Source organism: Oreochromis aureus, linkage group 23 (assembly GCF_013358895.1).
Source record: "Oreochromis aureus strain Israel breed Guangdong linkage group 23, ZZ_aureus, whole genome shotgun sequence".
Classification (NCBI taxonomy): domain Eukaryota; kingdom Metazoa; phylum Chordata; class Actinopteri; order Cichliformes; family Cichlidae; genus Oreochromis; species Oreochromis aureus.
The window spans coordinates 41772303-41794158 of record NC_052963.1 but is presented as its reverse complement, the minus strand read 5'-3'; the positions used below and the strand labels follow the sequence as shown (position 1 = coordinate 41794158).

Genomic DNA, 21856 nt, shown 5'->3' with positions numbered 1-21856 from the left:
ATTTTTTACTTTCATAGTCTAACAAGCTGTTACATGATTTACAAATCAGGTCAATTATCCAGGCTCAGGAAACACTATGACTTCAAACAGTATCTGACAGCCTTGACTATTTTGGTTGTAGTACGATATGGACATAGCAGTTCGACAATATCTGTTCTCCAGTCTGCAATATAAGTTGGATTGTATTGAGTGAATTGACTGTAAAGTCTATGAGTTGTCTTTATCAATAGACCCCATTAAACACTTGTCACCGCTGGGGAATTTCTTTGACCATGCAAGTCATTGTCAGCAGAGAGCGGTCTGTCTAATCAATGAGTGCTTAATTATATCTGGTGCATGGTCCAGAGGTGCAGTAAAACAATAGGCCTGCGCTGTCAGTGTCGTTCTTTGTACAGACAGATGGCACTTTAGTCAGCGACATTGTGAGGATGCATTCACAAAAGAATTTGGGACTTAGCTAAAAATGTCAACAGTTGGAGCGTGTGACAAGACAAGATAAGAATGTCATTTGGATTTCACTCTAAAAACAATTAGACTTCTTTTATCACTTTCACGAATCTCTGCCATTTGACACAATACACAACAATAGGGCAGAGCTTAAATGTTTACAGATTAGCAAAATCTTCTATTTCCTACTGTACTACATAAAAAAAGGATCTCAGTAAGTAAAACTCCGTGTTTACATGGGTGTTAATAACACTGGGCAAATTATACAATCCAAAATGTTCAACAAAACAAGTGAGAATGAAAATAGCCACAGTGTTCAAGTTGTACTGTACCAAACACAGAGAGAACTGTCATGCTCATTTTTTAGGCATAGTACAGTAAAAGGCATTTAATGGTTTATAATGACTCTGTGTCAAAGGGCCTGTTGACTGAGACACACATTGTATGTAAATCTGTAGGCCATCACTGACTTGATCAGCACAGCACAGACAACAAAGTGAATTAAGCCTCATCTAAATGTAAATTAGGTTTTATACCTTTGGCAAACAGCTTACATAACCAGTGTCTGTTTTAATAAACCAATTAGATTTTATTCTATGCTATATGAAGACGAGAAAATAAAAGCTGTGCTTTATGGAAATGTACATGGGATGCAGATAGCATCAGGAGTCGGGCAAAGATCCTTCCTATAGGTATGCATCATTTTCACATAAAAACATCTGCTTGAAATACTGACTATTCAATCTAGTCTGAGAGAAGTAAAACAGACACAGACTGTCATAAAAGGCCCATTCAATTGCCTTGAGAAATGAACATGTGTGGCAGGAGCTTACATATTTGTCTCCAATTTCCTCTCCCTCACTCGTATCACAAATATCAGACTGAATATATGAAACCAGAAGCTCATTTTACATTCTTCACTTATGCAACCTGTCTTATAAAGTGTGAGCAGAGGTACAACATTTACTGTAAACACAATATGGCAGGTATTCTCAGGTTAGGTGAACCTACACTTTTGCTGCTGTTCAACATCTTTAATACAATTAAAGGACGAGGGAACAAATTTTGCTCTTTCACAGTTTAACTGCATGTACTTTCTCTACCACAACATTCAAGTTTTTATCCAAGGATTGTTTTAATCTGTGCAGTCTTATGTTCAGAAATATTATAAATAAGAACTTCTCCTAATGCAAGTTTCCACTTGCATTATAAAAATACATTAAATATAAAATAAAAATAAATTAAAAAACAAAGTAACTTGGGTAACTCTGGGTAATTAGTGTTAGTATTATTTATCTGATAAGAGAAGGGCAAAGAGAACTCTTCCTCTGATAAATTTATAGAAATTTACATTTGTATTTCTTACCTCATGTTTAATTTTGACCTCAGGAAACTCAGAACAAGTTAAACAAACATACATAAATTAAGAAAATGCCAAAATTTCTGCTTTTTATTTTGTTAAATTTTAATTAAGAATTTAGAATTAAGAAGTAATATTATCTTTATAAAGACAGTAGTACTTTGTTTGCAGCACATTTATTTTTACTATGGTAAATGATGGCAACGCACATATGAATAGCAAGACGTGCTATTGCAGACAAATACATAGAATTGAGATGGAGTATAACTTTTAGAAAAATATGTAAAGAATTCTGTAAAAAACAAAATTACAAACTATGAAGTGGAACGTTAAAGCAATGCTGTTAAAACCAGTAGTGTTTAAATGAAACAGCAACAGGGCATTAATTTGAGAATATCTGGCAAATATCAATTTATTCCATATTCTAACTTTAGTAATGCATTTACTGGAAAGAGATTAATATCAATTCCATAAATCATTCAGGAGATAAATCCGGAGCCACAGACATGTATATGTTAGCTGATCCCTGTGAGGGAGCTCAGCACCCATTAATCAATGTCTGAGCTCCTCTGGCCATGTCATCTGGGGGGAAAAAAAGGCAAATTTATAAAAAGGGCAATTACCACACTGATATTGCAGCAAAATTCTCCTAATATAACACTCTGATACTATATATTTGTACTTTCCTTCACATATGAGTCTGACAAGATTTATCTATCCCACTATATGTCTATAAAAGATTGTCTTTCCTCTTGTGAATAAGCCTAACCCAACTTAATTGTTAGTAATCCATTGACCTCCAGGTTGTTGAAAAAGTGCATCAGAGAATCAACGCTGGAGAACAACACTGACACTGACACCAAAGTCAGACAACAGAAAGTAAACAGGGAGAAGTAAAAGCTCATCTGAGTCTGCAGAAACCAAAATGGGCTTATCTGTGGAAATATGAAATCTGAGCACCATCTGAACCTAATCTCCACACAGCGATTCAGTCCCAGAGAGAGCCTGCTGGTTCCCTGATTTATTCTGCCTACTTGGTGCTTGAGTGTTTGCCTGCTTGTGGGTCTAACCAGCCGACCTTGTCGGTGCTGAAAACATCCAGTTCTTCATTTTCGTTTTAATGCCACTCCACTAGCAGAAAGCAAGGCCATTAACAAAGGACTCTGGAGCATATTTAACTTCATCTTACTTTATGCGTACAGCAGTCTCAATTCAATTATATAATTGATTTTTTTTTAATCAAACTATGAAAATTAATTGTGGAAAATAATCACACTACAAGTGGCTATCTTTCTTCTGACCTGCACAAAATACCTAGCTGGATTTCCTCCACAACAAATGCGACACTGCTGAGGGGAGGCAAACAGACTGCTAGTATCCACATACAATACCACATAGCTGTACCATGTGTGAGTCAATGTCAGAACAACTACTCGGCGTGCTCCTAAGTCCAGCTTCAGACTTCAGATACACTGTTGTTGACACAAGAAGAGAATGAAAATGATTTAAACTTCCCTAATTCGGGAGCATAAATGAACCAATATAAGTTAACCAACTAAAGGTAAACAGAGTTAAATTTTACATTTGTCTATTATGTTTTTATGATTTGTTGGGTTTTTGTTATACCAACTTTTTTAGCTTCTTTTTATATTTGCAATTCACAGTAAATGATAACAGCAGGTACATTAGTGTACGTTAGCTAACTAAGCAGTTGTAACTTGTGTCTAAAAAACAAGAATCTTAAAAAATGCGCAATGTAATGGCGTTTTGGCCCAACATGAGTCACTTAAGACCCAAAATAATCAACAATATTCCTGCGGTAATCATAGCAGAGAGTTCGCAAACTACCTCAGCTACAGAGAAAATAATATACTGATAAAAGCTTCCTGCAGCTCCCTGGTGGTTTGTTACTTTCCATTTCATGCTAGGGAAAAGATCATTGTTGCTCCACGCTTTTCACAGCAGAGCTCGAATAGGTTGTCAAATCCCTATTAAATAGAACTTAACCAAATTAATTTGTTTAGTTTTGTAATGTGTTGGAATGTAGCTCTTTTAAGAGAGATCCTTAAGTTGAAATGCCTTTATAAGTATGTCTGTCCAGGTATCACTTTGCCCTCTTGTGGATGTAACGCAATATATAAATGGTTCGGTCCTGTGTTGGCAGAGGTTTGAACGAATAATCAAATCTGAACCAGAGCCAATGAGGTATTCTGCAAAATGCGCATTGTAAAACATTTGCATTCTTTTGTGTATATAGAGAATGAGTAAATGTTTGAACAACAGCACTATATGTTTTACAAGCCTACATACTACGTGCATATATATCCACATTTAAGCATGAGCTATACACGTTATCTAGCATGTAACAGCGCAACGGCCTCTATTTTAAAATTCCTGGGCTAACTTCTATTTTTGCCAAGTAAATATTTTAAAATCCCAGAAACTTTTATATAAAAGTGTAAGAATGAGGACTTGTCCCTATTAATGGCGCAGATGGTGTCCAGAGATCTGTTTTTACATTCTGTGCTCTCTGGTCATGCCTCTGTCAGCAATGACCAGATTGTTCAAATATGTGGGTTCAGTTTAGAAAATGAAATAAAAAGCTAAATGCAATATAATGTGCATACATAGTAGTTGTGTATAAAAAGGGAAACACCAGCAGCTTCTGAAAAAAAAAATAAAAGTGGAGCATCTTTTGTGTCTAAAGCTCTGTGGTGTGTTTGACTGCTTAAACAAAGAGACTGCTGTGCTGAATATGCTGCTTTAATGCAGCCTCAGTAAAAACTAAATATGTGACTGTCTCCCATAAAATTAAGGTAACAGTTAGTACTGCTAACAAAATGAGTCTGTAGTTATTATTGCATCTTGGAACTTCTTTGAGTCTTCCAAATTAGTGCTAGGGCAAGCAGAAATCACAGCTTCATCAGTAGATTGCAGTCAAACACGCAAATCAAACTGATTCTCAACTGCTAGATAAGGAAAAACAAGGCAGGGGAAAAAAACAGAGTGCAACAGGGTTGTTGCCCAGTTTACTGTGAAAAGATTTCAGGGATCAATAGTGCCAGCATCTCATCCACTTTCACAACAACAACAAAAAAAATTTCTGAACTGTGAGGACCCTGTGTATGGATAAAAAGTTTTAGAAAACAATTTCAGACAAACGAAATGGAAGATAACAGACAGGATGATGTAGAGATCACAGGTGTAGTTTATGCTCTCGCTGACACACACGTGGAGACACTAAGGGAGCAAAGCCACAGTGGAGACAATCCAGGCGATGTTACAAACACAAACTTTTTTGTTAAAACTTGCAAGCTCAATTAAAAAGGTAGCAAATACTGTGTTCTGACCACAACCACGCTCCAGCCCAGGAACATAAATAACAGATGTCATAGGTTACCACTTTGTCTATCAATTTTTTTATTATTGTTTAAAAAATTTAGATTCAGCCATGGAAATACAAAGCCAGGGCAAATATACAAGATGCTAGCTAACAACGGACACAGGCATGTCAGATTTAAAATTGTTTTAAACTACAAATATTAAGATCACATAACAAAAGTAATGTACAAATGTTCAAACAGGTAACTGCAGTCAGTGTGCTAGGGCAGCAGTGACAACCAGTAATATTTGGCTTCAACACAGGTCTTATGACAGTACGATATTATCTAACAACAGATTTTTTTCAAATGTCAGCATATATACAAACCCTTCACTATGAACCTGGGTTGCATGGAGAAGAAGGGATTGTTGTGATTTGGTCACTGTGCTTGCAGGATGTGGGGAGCTGTCAGTACAGCATCTGATCTAACAATTATCAATTATCTGACATTTTTGCTAAACAAATCTGCTTAAAAAAGTGTCAACCAGCATAAGAAAGTCTTGCTTTCCATCCAAGTGTGCATCCTGTAATTATGTCTAAATGTTAAATATTGTGTTTTGCAGTTACTCACCACTTTCAAAGCATGCATCAAAAACCAGATGTCCTTTTCGCGGAGTTCCTGAGTATCCTGGTGGGCTCACGATCAGCTTGTTTACGTTGCCCACCAAGGCATCCTCTCCCCCAGCTTCACGGCCTAAAGAACAAGTGGAAAATGTAGAATTTAACTCAGACCACTGTGACCACTTTCTTATGCCGTTGCTCGTTAATAAAATAGTAGTATATTTAGTTTAGATCTTTAAAATTAAAACAAGTAATAAATCTGCGTTTTGTACAAATATGCAAACAACAATAATCAGGAAGAGTTTTTTTTCACAACTGTGGAGTCCAGAGGTGGTAATTAATTTTAAAAAAAAAGTAAGTGAACTATGATAAACATGACAAAACCCCTGCCACAACAAATATTATTATTGGTTTAAATGTGCGTTTTATTTTTTTAATCCCCGCCCCCATTACAGTGGCGTGTACCATTTGTTAAGAGCTGCTCATTTACAGTAGCTTTCATTTAGAAGGATAACGAACAAACACCGGTTTTAATCACCAAGAGAAAACTTCAGATACAACGGAAAGCTAATTAGCACCACACCAGCTCACTGCAGTCTGAGTAACAAAGCTAGCTAACACAATTTAACAAACAGTCTGCTCGGCTATGCAGCGGTTAACTTTGTCATGTCAGCAATTATCTAAACGCACATGCAGCTCATAATATGGTTGAATAAAGTCGACAGCAGCACAGCTAGCTCACGCTTGCTGGTGACAGGACTGTGTTTACATTTTTGCACCTGCTAGCTAGGAGGTTAACACACTTAACGTTAGCGTCCATAAAAAGAGACGTAGCGAGCCAGTCACGCGCGCATATTATTGTGAGATAACGGGCTATCACTCGCTTCCCTCTGCTTGTATAGCAATGAACGGGTTGCCGGGTTAAAGCTCATATTTACACACCAGCGTCGACGTCGCTAACAGTGTTCTCCTCCATCTTCCTCTCCATCTGCTACAAAGCAGCCGACGCTCTCTGTGAGTTACCACGGCAACGGAGCAAAAGGAAGCGGGAGAGGCGCTGCAACCTTCATCAGTGAGCCGCTGGGCAGAAGACACGCAAGAAATCGGTTCACCCGGGCAATGAGTAAGTAATAAACCCAGTGTTTGATTATGTTTGTTTAGTGGTTACAAAAATCATTAAATATTGAAAGTAAGCTATGATTTATCAAAGCATGGTTGGTTCAGGACAAACAAAGAACTGCAACTCTGAAAAGGTCACTCACAGAATTTCAAGTTAGTAAGAAAGTAAGTGAAGTTTGTGACTTTTGTTCTTGAGAAGGACTGTATACGCAAAGTGTTTTACAATATAAACTAAAATACATGGATAAAACCAAACATGCACAGGTGGGTCCAAAGCTTCTTTGTAAAGTTATCAGCAGGGTCAACCGATCTTAAATCCATTGGAACTTGGAAGCCACACCATGAAAAGCACAGTCTCCAGCACCTGGATCTAGGTATAGCCAACAAGTATTAATCAGCTGACCTACTGTATGAAGTTTGGATGAAGTAGTTCACTAATCTAGGGAGGCATCTGACCATGAGGAGCTCTGAAAGTGGTCAGTAATATCTTAAACTGAGCTCTAAAGTTTAAGAGGAGCCAGAGGAGTGTAAATAAGACACAACTGGTGTCACCCAGAAGGTCGAAGTCCCTGGAAAACTTCGGGAGTAAGCCTTCCTTCTTATTTCACGTGCATTTCATACATATACTGAGTCAACATGAAGGCTAAGAGTAATTAAAAAATGGTGGAAAAACTAAATGGTTCAAGATTTGATATCTTGTAATTCTTCTTCTAACACACACACACACACACACACACACACACACACACATATACATTCAAAAGAATAACTAAATAAATATTTTTTTAAAACCTAGTTCTAAGTTGGATTAATGGCACTGGATAAGTTTGTCCTGGTTTTCAGGATGATGTACAGGCTATGACTGTGGTGAGTATTCTTGTAAAGTGTCCTTTAAGCTGTACTTATTGTTATCACTGATGCTTGCTAGCTGGATGCCAATAGATGGTTAGAATTTGGCAGTTTTTATCCCCCACTGCGAAGCCCTGTGGTGTTGCCCCATGCACAAGCCATACAAGTACACCAACAATATACACTGGCGACATTTACATTCTACAGGAATCAGTAAGCTAGACAAGACTCCCATTGCAAATTAAATAGCAATCTGTATACTGCACACTCCTCAGTTTTATTGCAGTCATACCTGAAATAAACCTCATTTTGAAGATATTTTCAGAGAAAAAGCCAATCATTGCGAGCAGCAGCCAGAGATTCTGAATTATCCTGCAGATTGATTAAAGCTGGAGATTTTCTAGACAATTGGAGCAGAGATGTCATCAAGGCCAATCAAGCCTGGCCCTATTCCTTTCCCATTACAAAGGCTGCACCTGATTAAGTACATCAAATGAGCAGCGGCACAACTCCTGGAGCAAGAGCATACAGGCTGCTGCAAATTTTCAGGTTATAAGCTGTGTGTAACAGGACTAAATGAATAAGACCAGAGAGAGGGCAATGGGGTTTTTTTTCCCGTGTGCATGTGTGATCTGTATTTGATGTCGAGCATCAACAGGCCACTGAGTAGATAGGTCGGACTGATTATTTCTCAGATGACAGGAAGAGAATACCGGGCTCCTGTGTAATATTTTGTTAAAATTGAAAATTGAATAGCTGTCCGCCATGCCATGTCATTCCTTTAACACTATGCCAATTAAAGAGCTGTATGGTGGTACAATCATTCATTTTCAAGAGAGAGATTGAAATTGAATTATGGAGCATGAGAAGAATGAATTAGACACGCTACATGTTCCCTTGTTTCTCAGCTCTTATCAAATAGAGAGGCTGCATGGGAGTGTTTGGATGTTCCATAAGCTTGTCTTTTCTATAGTCGAAGCACTATGGATACTCGGTGTAACTACATCTCATGGCTGAAACTCACATCAGTTTGTGAAAGACAAGATTTTATTCCAAAAACCTATCTGACATTATAACAGTACCTGTGAAATAATGGTATCCTGCAGTGGAAGTTAGGACAGGACATAAAACTTGTTTTATCATTTAAATGCCTATGCATATTAGCGATATTACAGGAGAACGAAAAGGTGCATGAAATCTTTTTATGGCTTTCCTCTTCTTTTAAAGCTTTACATTCTACAATAGTGTGTCCTCTTTAAAAAAATGCCTGAAGAAGTTGAAATCTTTCTTTCTCCCCGAGTTGCATGCGTGTGCTTTACTTCTACCTACTGGTGTCTGCTCAGTGGATCACTGAAAGCAGAATAACACAAAAGAGAGGTACATTCCACACATGTGGACTCTCAAATTTTAATTATCTCTCATGAGAGTGTATTTTCACACACCTATAAAAATATATTTGACCCCTCGTGCTTCACATGTAGACAGTCCTGTCATGGTTAGTGTGGCTTGGTAGTGACTGGATTACACACCTCATCATTTAAATCAGTGGAAAAAATGTACAAAAACTATATTTTTTCATTCTTTCAGAAAGCTAGTCTTTCTTCTGAATTGCAAACTGATCAAATGAGTCAGTGTTTGTAACTTGGTGCCACAAAAAAAAACAATGACACAAAGAATTTCTGTGAGGTTTTTTTTTTTTTTTTTTTATCCCGGCATATGTGTATTCAAGGGGAGGAAATCTGTGTTTTTCTACATTTGTATTCCAGCAACTACAGGGAAATCCTTTTTACTCCGGCCAGCTGAGGACGTCCACACATATAGCCCATCATCGATGAAGAAACAAGTCATGCAAAAATGAAAACACAGGGCACAAGAGGCTCAGAGTTGGAGATGGGCAGTTGTGTGAGGCCGGGTGCGGGGGGCTTAGTAGGGAAGTAGAGACCAGCCGGCAGTACATAGAGAATCACTATGGTGACAGCAATCAGGGGGCTCAGGGGAGTGAGGCTGGGTCAGAGAGGAAGGCTTGAGAGGCAGCTGACTGAGGAATCAGCTCTCACTCTGAATGATTCAACTGACAGCTCCCCCCAGGGCTGTGCCGGACCAGCCGTCCCCAGAGACCGCGGCTTTACGGAACAGGGATGCGGCTAGCAGTCCTTTTCTAAGGAAAAAAAATAAAATAAGTGGAATTGGAGCCAAGACGGCACAACAGTGCCATAACATAGTAATGCTGTTAATGACACCATCACTTAACTTGCTACAGCGAGCAATTTTCTTTTAAAGAAAAGGAAAATGTGCTAATTTAAAACACGTAAACAATATTACGTGCCGCATCCTTGATGTGAGTGTGAGTCTCTCTACATATATTTCCCTCCCCTGTTGACATAAACATAGGTTAAAAGTAGCAATTTGCTAACACACTGCTTTACACCTTACCATTACCCCTTCTATCATCCATTCATCATCACCCACTCCTCTCCCTTTATCTGACACTTTCTCTGTCTGTTCCTCCCTCTCTCCACTGTGCTGGACAGCATCCACCTAAACAGATGGTTCAGTGTCAATAGGCTGCTATTAACTGGCCGCTCTCCCTGCTCTGATCCAAGACAGCAAAAAGCACATTTAAAGCACTGGGAATAAATCCTCTGCCACACTGATGAAGCTAAGATTTGATTAGCGCAGACGACGACAAACCCATTTACTTTAAAACCGTCACCCTCATAAGCTACTTTTTTTTGTCTGTTAGTTTCTCAGAAATAAGCACAAATTTCATTTTTTACCACATCAGATGCAGGTATGGTTTTTTTAATGTATTGTTGACTGAGTTCAAGGATCTAGTGACTCATATTCTTGGCTCACATCCCCTTAATATTTATTTATTTTGCTTTTCTCTTCCATAGTTCGGATCTCCTGCCATGTCTGTGACTAGCTGCTTCGTCATCTCTGTGCCACACCCTGCTGAGGAAAAGGACAACTGCCTGACCTTGAGGCTTGCATCTGCTCAACCCTCACTTTTTCCATCTCTGGTAGATATTAATAAGAGGTACCCTTAATTTCCACTCCCTTGTGGTTCCTCCTCAGAAGGTGCAGATTTGACTACATTCCATTACTTTATTTTTCAGCCACATGAAAGAAAACACTAAATGCTTCCTTCTTTCCAGAAAGCCTTGATAGCCCTTTTTCAAATGTAATCTACATCATAATTAGACCCAAACAATATGAGTCTTCGCACTTCCTAGACTATTAGTTAATGCCGGTTGCATGTTCGATCTGGCGAGGAAGCGAGAGCCAGTCTAAGTATAAATGTTCCTTTACAATCTGCATCTGTGTGTTATAGACACACCCAAAAAGAGGAGAGAAGAGGATAATATGAAAGGAAAGATAGGAGTGGCACGGAGAGGAAGGGATGTGGCGGCGATGGTGTTGCTGCTGCTAGAACAGTCTTCCCACCTTGTGGTAGCGCGGAGAACTGTAGCTGCCTCAGTGCATGAGCAATGGGGGATGAGAGAGAGATGGAGTGAGAGAGATAGAGGGAGAGCATAGGAGAGAGCCAGAGGGAGCGATACACAGAGAGAGCAAGAAAGAGAGAGAGAGAGAAAAAAGGGAGGGGAGTTTAAACTAAGTGCAATGTTTTGGGACAGGCTAATCTGTTAGTGAGCAGTGTGAGGATCGGAGCGTATTGTGTGAGCCAGTGTGCGGGGGACAGATAAGGGAGCCAGCCAGCCCGCCAGCCCGACCCACCGACCCACCGACTGCCTGACTGCTTGTTTTAATGTGCTGACTCTGGGGAGATTTTAAAAGACAGCATATTGACTGCTTAGACGTGTGCGGAGACCCTGGGCACAAACGCCACCACTACAGCCACAACGAGCAGAAGTGCATCAGCAGACAGGGGAGACAGAGACAAAAACTAGAGGACTGAAATATCACAACTCCAGAATCAGAAAATTAAAGAGGATTTTTTTTTATCCCCCTCTTTTTAAATTGATTTGATTTTTTTCTTTCTTTTTTGTGTTCCTGGAACTGACTCCCAACTGTAGAAAAAAAAGAGGAGGTGGGAGCAAAAACAACAACAAGAACAAAAACTGAAGAAAATCTGAAAATAAAAGGACAGAGCGAAAAAAAAAAAGCACCGAATCTGAACATGTTCGAAATAAGCCGAACACTCAACGCTGCTTTGTTGAGCAATGAGGTAAAGACATTTGGATTTGCTTATTCCCTCCGCACCTCACCTGTGTGTGTCTGCTGCCAACCATTCTGTCATGTGTGTGTTATCGTATGTCAGTGTGTGTGCGCGTCTTTACACTTCTGTATGCTCGTAGCTAGAAGACAGAGGGGATGATTGATAACAGCAGCTGTTTATTATATTTCCCAGCACGATGCTTGGTGCAGAAAAGGGGACCGCAACGCTTCTCACCCTCACTCATCCCACCTTGTAATAATAAATGGCGAGCCAGTGTCTAGACTTTATATCCTCCTATTGTAACAAGACTAAGGTAGCCTTTAAACCCATCAAACATAGGCTTGCTTGTGAAATTGTCCACCTGGGGCTAAAATTGCTTGTGTGCCTTCACGTGCGCCTACAGTATGTCTGTTAGCGCGAGTGCGTATGGCTGTGCGTATGCTCACACGTGCATTTGTGTGAAAGCAAAGGGTTCTGTAATGCCCCTCTGCCTCCCTCTTTCTTCATGTCCCCCACCCCCCACACTCCCTCTTCTGTCCTTTACCATCGTCCTTCCTACCTGCTGTTATCTGCTCTCCTTCCCTTTCTCTCACACCTATTCTCTCTCTCTCTTTTTTATCCCCCCCCGTTTCTGTCTCTGTCCTCCCTTCTCCTCCCGTGTCTCTGTATGAGTGTGTGTGTTCTGTGAGCAGCATCTCAAGATGATGGCGAGGTACGGGCAGCTCTCGGGACTAGCAGCCAGTGGCGTGGGCTCCGTCCCTGAGACGCACTCGCCGCTATTTCCCAGGGATCTCCTGTCATCGCCAGCCCAGATGGGCTACAGGTCACCCCTGGTAAGAGGATAGACAGACCAATATATATCTCCATCCTTTTAATGAACAATGGCATAAGAACAAGAAGTGAATCAGGGAGAAACGATGGTAGTGGTAGTAGTAAGTGTGTGTGATAATTGTGTGTGTGTGTGTGTGTGTTGAGGAAAAGAACAAAAGGGCAGAAAGAGAGCAAATCAATTGTGGAATTCTGCCTGTATCCCCAATGGATAGTATTAGTAAATATTTACATTGTTATGTTTGTTCAATTATGGACGCCTACTCTGTCTTTAGCCTCTGCCAGTCAGACTGTTATCAAGGGAATTTGAGGTGTTTGTGTGTGTGTGTGTGTGTGTGTGTGTGTGTGTGTGCGTGCGTGTGTGTGTGTGCATTTGTGAGCATTTGTGAGCGTAATATATTTTCTGTTTGTTGAATTTTGTCAATGTTGTTAGGAATCTAAAATATTCATTTATCTGCTTACTGCCTGACGATGAATTAATTGATGTGTAGTAAATTAAAAGAGGGCCATTAGCGCTGCTGTTAAAATTCCAGACTTTTTACAACAACCTTGACATTCAACGAATGCTTTTGAACACCCCGAGGAGTCCGTTTCTGATTTTAAAAGACCGGTCAAATCAGTTAGATTTCAGTTAACGTCTGAGAAAGCCATGTTAGCAAGCGGAGGCAGAGAAACTGTAAATAGTGGGGATATTTTGCGCTGGAGTCAACATTACTCTGCAATTTACATAGAAACGATTACTTCAGGGGAACGGGAACGAGAGAGAAAAAGGGGCATGAGAAAACCCTGAGCGTTTAGGCAAAAGAGCTGTAAGAAAATCCCTGACTCGCCACATTAAAGCGACATGAAGCTGTGGGTGTCTAATCTGCTGTGGGCTCTTCATTGGTTCGGCTCCCCTTCAAACTGGCTCAGATCCACACCCCAGAGCCTCCCGGAAGCCTTCATAACCCACTGTCATGCTGCAGACTGTATCCAGGGGTTTCCGTCAAGTGTATGCAAATGCACGGCGAGGATAAGCATTGAAATGCGTCCGCGAGGAGCTGAGCTTCAAAACTGTTTTTCCACTTTGCCTTTTTGCTTTGAATTCTTGCGCCAGTTCAAAGACATCTGTCCAGTGCTTAGTTATTATACACAGCACAAAGCATGTGTTTCCCACTGCCCGTTTAGACTCACAACAGTGTTATCAGCTCTTTGCATAAAGCTGCCAGACCATTAATTATTTCTTGAAACCAACGGAACTAATTACTTCAGTTTATTATGTGAATGGGATTGACATGTAAACATTTTTTTGACTAATGTCATCAGCATCTTATTAGATGGAATTTTAAAGAAATAACCAGTCGGTCGCAGGGTGGAGCATGATGAGCAGATGACTAGTTGCACATTGCATTAAAATTTACAAACAGCATTAAAAAAAAAAAATTAATTCAACACATTTTTATTATTAACTGAGTGACAGTCGGGTCCTCATCACAAATAGCTTTTTTTCTAGCAAAATGGTTCGTTTTGGGCATTTTGCACATTCGCCATCAGTGTGTTTCTCGCGATGAGCCACGTCCCTGTGTGTGTGTCTGTGCGTGAGCGATCAAGCGTCTAGGTAGGCGCATACACTTGTGTATTTGTTTGACAACGTGCACGTGTATGCCTGCGCATGATTACCCTGGTTAAAAAAGACCATCGTTAAAGTGATTAATGGTGCCTTCATTAAGCACAGCAAGATCATTTGCATACATTAGATGAATGTTCTGGAAGATTCTGGTGGCTTTGGTGTGTAGAGCCTCAAAAGCAGCAACCTCTACCTTGGTGCTTTTTTATTTGTTTTGTCTTTTTAATTGTGCAGCGGCAGCCAAACATTGCTTTACCTTTTAAAAAGAGGCAAATTCATTATTTAGCACATTTTTTGTCATTTAATCAATCCAACAGTTTGATATTGTTACAATATAAAATTAAGACACTGGATTGATCTTCTATTGGTGTAAATTACTACTTTGATAAATGGATAAATATCTTGTTTAGCTTCAGTTTGTTTAGAGCATTCACGTGCGTGTTTGTGCTAAATGTTTCCGCCTGTGTGTGCGCATGTTCACAGTCTTGCGTCTTGTGTTTTAAGCTCTAGGACGACGTGTTTAAGAGAGCATCCAAAAAATTAAATTCTGAATCTATTAGAACACACGCAGCAGACAGAGGAGCATAAAATTAATGAAACTCAAATGCAAATTCTTCTGCCGGAGTAAGCACACCCACCACATCGGTTTACAGCACTAGAATGACCTGGTTGACCACCTTGGGCAAAGGAGGTAAAATGTGGATAACGTGTAGAAAAACTTAATTGTAAATTATTCAATTTTTCTGTCACTGGAATCTAATTTTCAAAAGCCCACATCTAAAAACCTGCAGTGCACCGTGCTTCAGAGCTGAATGCTGTTAATTTGTAGAAAGCTCCACTGATTACCCACTGCAGGCAGCTGCTGTTCTCTATGTGACACAAGGCTTTGTTTGACAACTCCAATCTTTAATGTTTCAACATTTGAAAAAAAAAAAGCTGCCTAAAGCCGTTCATCATCAACGCAGCAACGAAAAGCAAAGAGGGACAAAGAAGAGAAAGGGGGCTACCATAGCTGTTGGCAAACGTGTGTAGCCACGGTATATTAACAGCCAGCAGATAGTTAGAGGTCATCTCTATTTCATAACAATGATTAGCTTCTTCCATCTGCCGCTCACTGCATTTCCCCTCTACTTGATTGCAGTGTTCTCTGTATCCAGGAAATTAGTTCATTTGTGCTCCACAACCCTGCTGTCACTGAGGCACAAACAGGTGCAGCAGACTGAACGACGCCACAGAAGGAAAAAGACGTTCTCAGGAAGAGAAACGGAGATGGAGATATGTGCAAAATCAAGAATCGACTGAAATAATCGCGAAACAAGTACGATGGCAGTTAATTAACATTAAGATCTGACAAAAGCACATGCTGCTGGTTTATAATATTTTGAACCATTAATTTATCTGCCAAGCAGCTGAGAATGAAAAGTGTAAGGAAAAAGGTGAGAAGGCCAGTAATATTCTCTTTATAACTGTAGCACAATAATATGGTTTGAAGCCGTGCTCGTTTTAGCAAAGCTTTTTTAGCTATAGGGTTCTATAGGGGGGAGGGGGGGCTAAAGCACATTATGACGGAAATATGCGAGAGAATTTACACGCAACATCACAGGAACAGAGACTGTGACGCTTACACGTATATGTGTGTGCGCATGTGTGTGCATCATGTCATGTTTGCACTTGATATGAGCACATGTGGTGTGTCAGTTACGGGGAGCACAGAGAGGGGCAATGCGAGGGGGGCCTGCAGGGTTCAGATTTGTTGTGTGTGTGTATGCACGTATAGTGGCCACCAGTGCTGCAGGGAGGGCCTAGTGATCAGCAGCTGAGCCTGTGTCCCGCTGGGAGCCATCACTGCAGAATGGAGCAGGTGTCTGCAGGCTCATGCATACACACACACACACACACACACACACACACATACAAAGTGTATTCTCTCTCTTGTTTGCTTTTTTCCTTACTGTATTTCTTTCTCTCTTGGAGTCTTTTTTATTTTGTACAGCATAGCACATTCGAAAGCCTGTTAACGTGTGCTGCATACCGTCATTGACTGTCACCTGTTTTTCATACTCATCCACTCTGTATACTAAACACAAACAATAGCGCACCCCACCAATAGGCCGCTGCAGTGTCATGTGTCCACGCCCAGCCAAAGGTCACCTGTGACTCCACTTATGTAACGGCAGTAGTAGGGCTCAGATTCATCAGACATCTTCGAAGCCTGCAGTCCCCTAATTCAAATGTAAACAAAAAAGGTCACGCCCACCACCAGGAAGTAAAGCAGAACCTGCTGTTATTCCCACACTGACTCACAAGCCTTTTAATACATGGATTAACTTAGTCATAGTCATCACAATTATCACAGTTTACGTTGTAGGGGATTATAATTCCGTAGTGGGCTTGTAAATTGTAGTGCGGATTTTACGTCACGTCTGCGGCCACATTTATGCAGTTCAGCACACTGAATGAAATAATCTCACTTCTTGCTGTTCAGTTTTCTTACTTAATTCCAAAAAAATATAAAAAAAAATCCCAGGGCTGCCCTTTTGCCTGGCAATATAAAACATTTAATTTCAGAAACAAATTTGTTCCCTCTCTTGGACAATGTTTTCACATCCAGCTGCTGTTATTTCATTTGGCTTAAGAGGATAAATACAGAAAGAATAATGCGACAGGCAAGACTGGAGAGAAAGAGCTATTGTGTTCCCGAACGTGGCGAGTTCTTCGTGTTTTGCCGTTTGCAAACAATGAATATGTAAAAATAGAAACTTTCTTCAGATGCTATTCAGAAGTGAAGTCCAAGGCAGAGGCTAAAATGTAATTTTAGGTCAACATATTTCTCCATTTAAAAAGCAGTTTGTGCTGTGTGTGTTGAATTATTCAGGGTTAGTGAATTAATTATAAAACTGACAGTCAATGTACTATGGATATGTCAACCTTATAAACCTTGACAAAAGACGCATTAGCCAGTGTAAGACCTTTACTGCGCTGCCTCCATCTCTGATGATAATCTCATCAGATGGTTTAAGCTCAGTCTTCTCCTTTACAATAGACACAAATTTATAATGCAAACAAAATCCCCTTTACAAAAAGAACATTAGATAGTCTCTTTTTTTTGCCCATTTTGTAGGTGAGAACTCATTTGAAGATCGGCGATGTGAGGAAATGGGCCTCATTGTTGACAGCCAGACGCCTGTTGATGCTGAGCTGAGAAATGGTGCCGATACTTGAGCGATTGTCTGCGTTTGAGATGCTGGCATGTTGATGAACAACACTGTTTTTTACGCTCTCAAAATTGATGGTTTCAAAGCCAACACGTTTTTATTGATTCGTTAATTGCCGGGGATGAGGCAAAGTATCCGTTGTCACAAATGACGAATGGCTGACTCGTGCAATAACGCAAAGGAAGAATGACCGGTGAAGTTAGAGCAGCTCACTGGTTTCTAACAGTTGGTGCATATGCTGGCTTCATTAAAAAAATGATGGGGGGTTTTCCCCCGTTGATTAGCTTGCATAAAATGCAACCAAAATCCAGCTATACTGAAAAAACTCCTACAAATATATCTTGTCCACAGTAAGGCTAACAACTAACAGCAGCAGCATCTTTATCTGCTAAACCCTCCATTAATTATAAATGTACCCTAATAGCATAGCATATGCAGTGTTTCTTGTATAATCTTAATATGTATGATTACTTGTGAAGTAACTGGGTAGATGTTAGAGAGTTACAAAATAAATGTAATTGCTATCTGGGACAATTATGCAATTAAATCACAGTTACTAATAAACATACTGGCGGATATAAAGGGTTATATGGGGAACATAAAATCTGTTTTTTTGCATGTTATTGCAAAATTTACTTCATTTGGGATATTCACTGATAACTTGGGTCAGCAGAGCCATCATGATAAATTTGCATGCCAAAATTTCAACAGCAGGATGGCTTACAACAAGTTGTCTCTACTACTCAGGAGGCTCCGATCATTTGGCAGTATGAATTTAAATTTTGAGTGTTGCTTTTGATCGATTCTCTTGTTTGAATTTGCACCACCTCTTGGCTGCCAGTCAGTACACATTGCTCTATCCTGAAACTTGAATTTGCCAATACCAGGGCGGGTTCCCAAGTCGTTGGACAAGAACGGCTTTCGGGACCAGAAATTTAACAATATTTTCCTTCTAAAATTAGAAAGCGACGGTAATATTACTGGACAGACTATTTACCAGAAAAAATGCTGTCAACGTCAAAATGCTTAATGGCAAACATGGGGATTTATCTAGAACCCGTAGAAAGCTTTTGTAATATAATATTTATACATTTTTGGAAAGTTACTGTCCAATTTAAAACATTTTATATGTTGCTTTACTTTGAGGACTTTAAAACATTTACATTAGGTGTTGCTTTTTTAATAATCTGTACCTTATTACATTTTAAAACCAGCTTTCTCAAAATGTTCTATTAACATCTTTTCTCGCAGAATTACATTTATCCTGACTTAATGTTACAAAGCGATGATTTACTACAGAATGTGCCTGGTGCCTTTTATACACAAAGTCTTGCTATTTTCACAGGGGAAAAGAATTTCTTGACTGTTTGCTTCTAATGACTTTTTTCTCTTTAATCGGCTAAATGCTCCAACGACGCAAAATAACCGAAACATGTCTCTAAGCATGTAGGCATTTAAACTGAAACCCAGTGGGGTTTTTCTTGTGCATTACCCACTCGCTTTTCTTCAAGCATGAGAAAGGGCGGTTAAGCATGAAGTGACATTTGGAGAGCTGGATTTGTGCGGCGTGGGCATGTTTTGGTGCACAGTGCCGATGGCCAGCTCAATGAAGGACCGTGGATGTGTCTAATTTCTGAAAGGTTATTTCTTATCAAAAGCCACAGTGGTGTAAATTATGCAGATCTGATAGCGTAGGGTTTTTGATGAGGTTTTAAACACTGCAGAGTTTCTAACAAAAAAGGGGACTCGTTTCTGCAGAAAGATGACTGCAGAAACGACAAAAAGTAAATATTGTATATAAAATGCTCGTAGAGTGAGCAGCGGCAATTAAAAAACCTCAAGTGGGAAACACTGCGCGTTCTGTGTTGCTGTAGGGTGTGTGTGTGTGTAAGTGGGGGGAGTTGTGATTAAAGCCTCCACCAGATGGACCACAGCGGTCGCCCTGTGAGCATGGCTGTACCCCGACCGGGATCAAACGTAAAACGGGCTGCCATCCTCACAGCCCCAGAGCCCACCAATAAATCCCCATGATCCACTGACCCACCACACTACGGCTTCATTTTACACATACAGTTTATAATAGAGAGCACAACATCAACAGAAAGAGTGTGGTTCGGTGTCCTAATGATTGCCCCTCATCTTTTACTGCAACTATATGCAAATAGGGATCTTTACATTATCTATACATCTACAGCTAGCGGAAACTTTATGATTACTGAGAGAGCTGTTGGCCTGCTGGAGTTGAATGTCACCCCAAGCTGTGGACCACTCTGTTGTCCAAATGGACACTAATCCACCAGAGTCCTGTTGAGAATACACTCTCGGTGCCAGAACACATGCCAGACTCAACAGCAAATGCATAGCTAAGCCTTTCTGGGCACCTACACAAGCCATCTCTCATTTGTGTTCCGTTACAACCTCAAAGACCATTATGACCATCATCTCTTTCATAAAAAAGGGAGGGGGGATCACAGTGCTGGCTTAAAAGGTTCGGTTTATATGCATTCATGTGTAGATTTGGTGTATTTATATATATTTTCTGATATTTTCACGCATTAGAGAAAAAAGAAGTAGAAAAACAGCAGGGATTTTGAATTAAAACAACAAACGAGGAATGTAAGAGTGCAGAGTTTACATAGTGGCTGAACAAGCACTCACTCTCAGATAGAGACGGCGCTTTCAAACAGCCCCCTGTCACATCTCTGCAGCTTGCAAAGCTCCAGCCATACCAAACAGCTTTGAGTTAAAGTTGAAGAAAGTGGCTGTGACAAATGCAGCACAGCCTTGTTCCGGGATCAGCGTGAAGAATTCATTTCTGATCTAAGGAGTTTCTACGAGGGAGAGTGACACAGGCAGGGGTTAAGCTGACTGCGTATCATGCCCACTGACACGGAGAGAAGAGGATGTAGGAGGAAAGCACCAACTAGATTAGTTCAATTTCACCAAAGAGGGGAAAAAAGGCTCGCCTTTAATGTGATGTACATTTAGTTAACATCCGCCATTCGAGGGATCCTCTTTCTGTCTCAGGTTACCGTGAGTTAACAGATTTGTAAATGGCAGGCCAGTGTGGGATTTACTCATTAGTTTTTCCAAGGAAAAAGATCATTCAAAATGAAAATTTACACGAGCAACATCAGAAACAATGCATTCAAAGCACAGGGCGGTAACTCGTTTTGATTTGGTTACATTGGAACGCAGGATAAGTGCTTGATTTTTACAGCAAGTTTGAGATTTGTAATATTTGTTCACTTTGTACTCTTGTACATTTATCCCTTTTCTTCCAAAATAATTTAACATCATGTGCCCTTGGTCACTTAAATAAGATGCCATTGTGTTGATTCTGCTGGTCCTGCTTATAGCAGGGGTTTTGTGGTAGGACTATGTCCAGCTGCTGTAATCCATTACTAAACTGCCAGAGCACTGTAGCCCAGTGGGGTCTGCTTTTGAGGAGAAAGAAAAGAGGTGATTTGAGTGATGATGTAGGCACACCGCGCATCTGTGACTTACCAAGCATCAGCCAAACCGTGTGTACGATTTCTTCATGAAAGTAATCCTTCTTAGCAATGAAACCAAGCAACAAAAGTCAGCGGAGTCCAAACTGGCCATTGTTGTCCAGAAACAGACATGTTATCGTGTTAATAGCTGTCTGGTGGCTAGACCTGATGATGCTGATTTTGTCACTGGAGATAGGCAAGCTGAAGGCTGTGATTCTCATTTGTTGATTGTTACCGGCAGAGGGTGGACACCTGCCAGGAAAGAGGCAGTCATCAGTCTGAGTAGCACAGCAAGATGCTTCTACTGCCAGAACTTCAATAGAGCAACTAAATCTATCCTTCAAGGGCAAATCAAAAAGATCCTAAGTGAACCACGGCTCACCGAGGAGGGTGCGCCGAGCTATTAAATGTATTAGGCTGTTTTACTGCGTCGACTGCTGTGAATTATGGGATGTTTTTAAACCGAAATTAACAAGGCCTGATAAGTATTTTATTATTCTCCACGGGTCTGTTAAAATACCGTTTTGTCCTCAATTACTGTGTTTTGCCATACTGCGATAATTCAGGTTCGTACTGTTTTCTGTCGGAAGACGAGTTTTTCCTTCCAAACACAAGTTTTCCTTCTCTTGTTAATTATCAAGGTATTTTCTTCCAGCACTTTGAGGTAACACCTCAACTGGCATCTTCACTTCTCCCCCTTTAAATAGAAGCCTTATTATGCAGAGTGAAACATAGGACAGGTGTTGAAACACTGCGTGTGACAGTTAACAAGACTCAAACCGAGAGCACCCACAATTATCACTGTCTGCACACTG

General features: G+C 40.2%; 2 protein-coding genes across 8 annotated transcripts in view; one reads left to right on the top strand and one right to left on the bottom strand.

Moving 5' to 3' along the window:
• LOC116315026 (BEN domain-containing protein 5-like) overlaps positions 1-6862 on the bottom strand; it is a 349188-nt gene extending 342326 nt beyond the window's left edge. The window contains exons 1-2 of the mRNA XM_039607494.1: positions 6693-6862; positions 5761-5883 (exon numbers count right to left, since the gene is read on the bottom strand). Of these exons, the coding sequence (XP_039463428.1) occupies positions 5761-5883; positions 6693-6738 (169 nt within the window). The 5' untranslated portion in view covers positions 6739-6862. The remainder of the gene's footprint in view (positions 1-5760; positions 5884-6692) is intronic.
• Positions 6795-21856, top strand: part of elavl4 (ELAV like neuron-specific RNA binding protein 4) — a 77649-nt gene continuing 62587 nt past the window's right edge. For 2 of the 7 annotated variants that reach the window (XM_039607500.1, XM_039607498.1), the window contains exons 1-2: positions 6795-6873; positions 10616-10741. In XM_039607500.1, coding sequence (XP_039463434.1) covers positions 10631-10741 — 111 coding nt within the window. In that variant the 5' untranslated portion in view covers positions 6795-6873; positions 10616-10630. Of the gene's footprint in view, positions 6874-10615; positions 10759-11839; positions 11908-12578; positions 12732-21856 lie in introns of those variants that run through there. The other 5 variants (XM_039607502.1, XM_039607501.1, XM_039607499.1 and 2 more) reach the window with 3 other exon arrangements.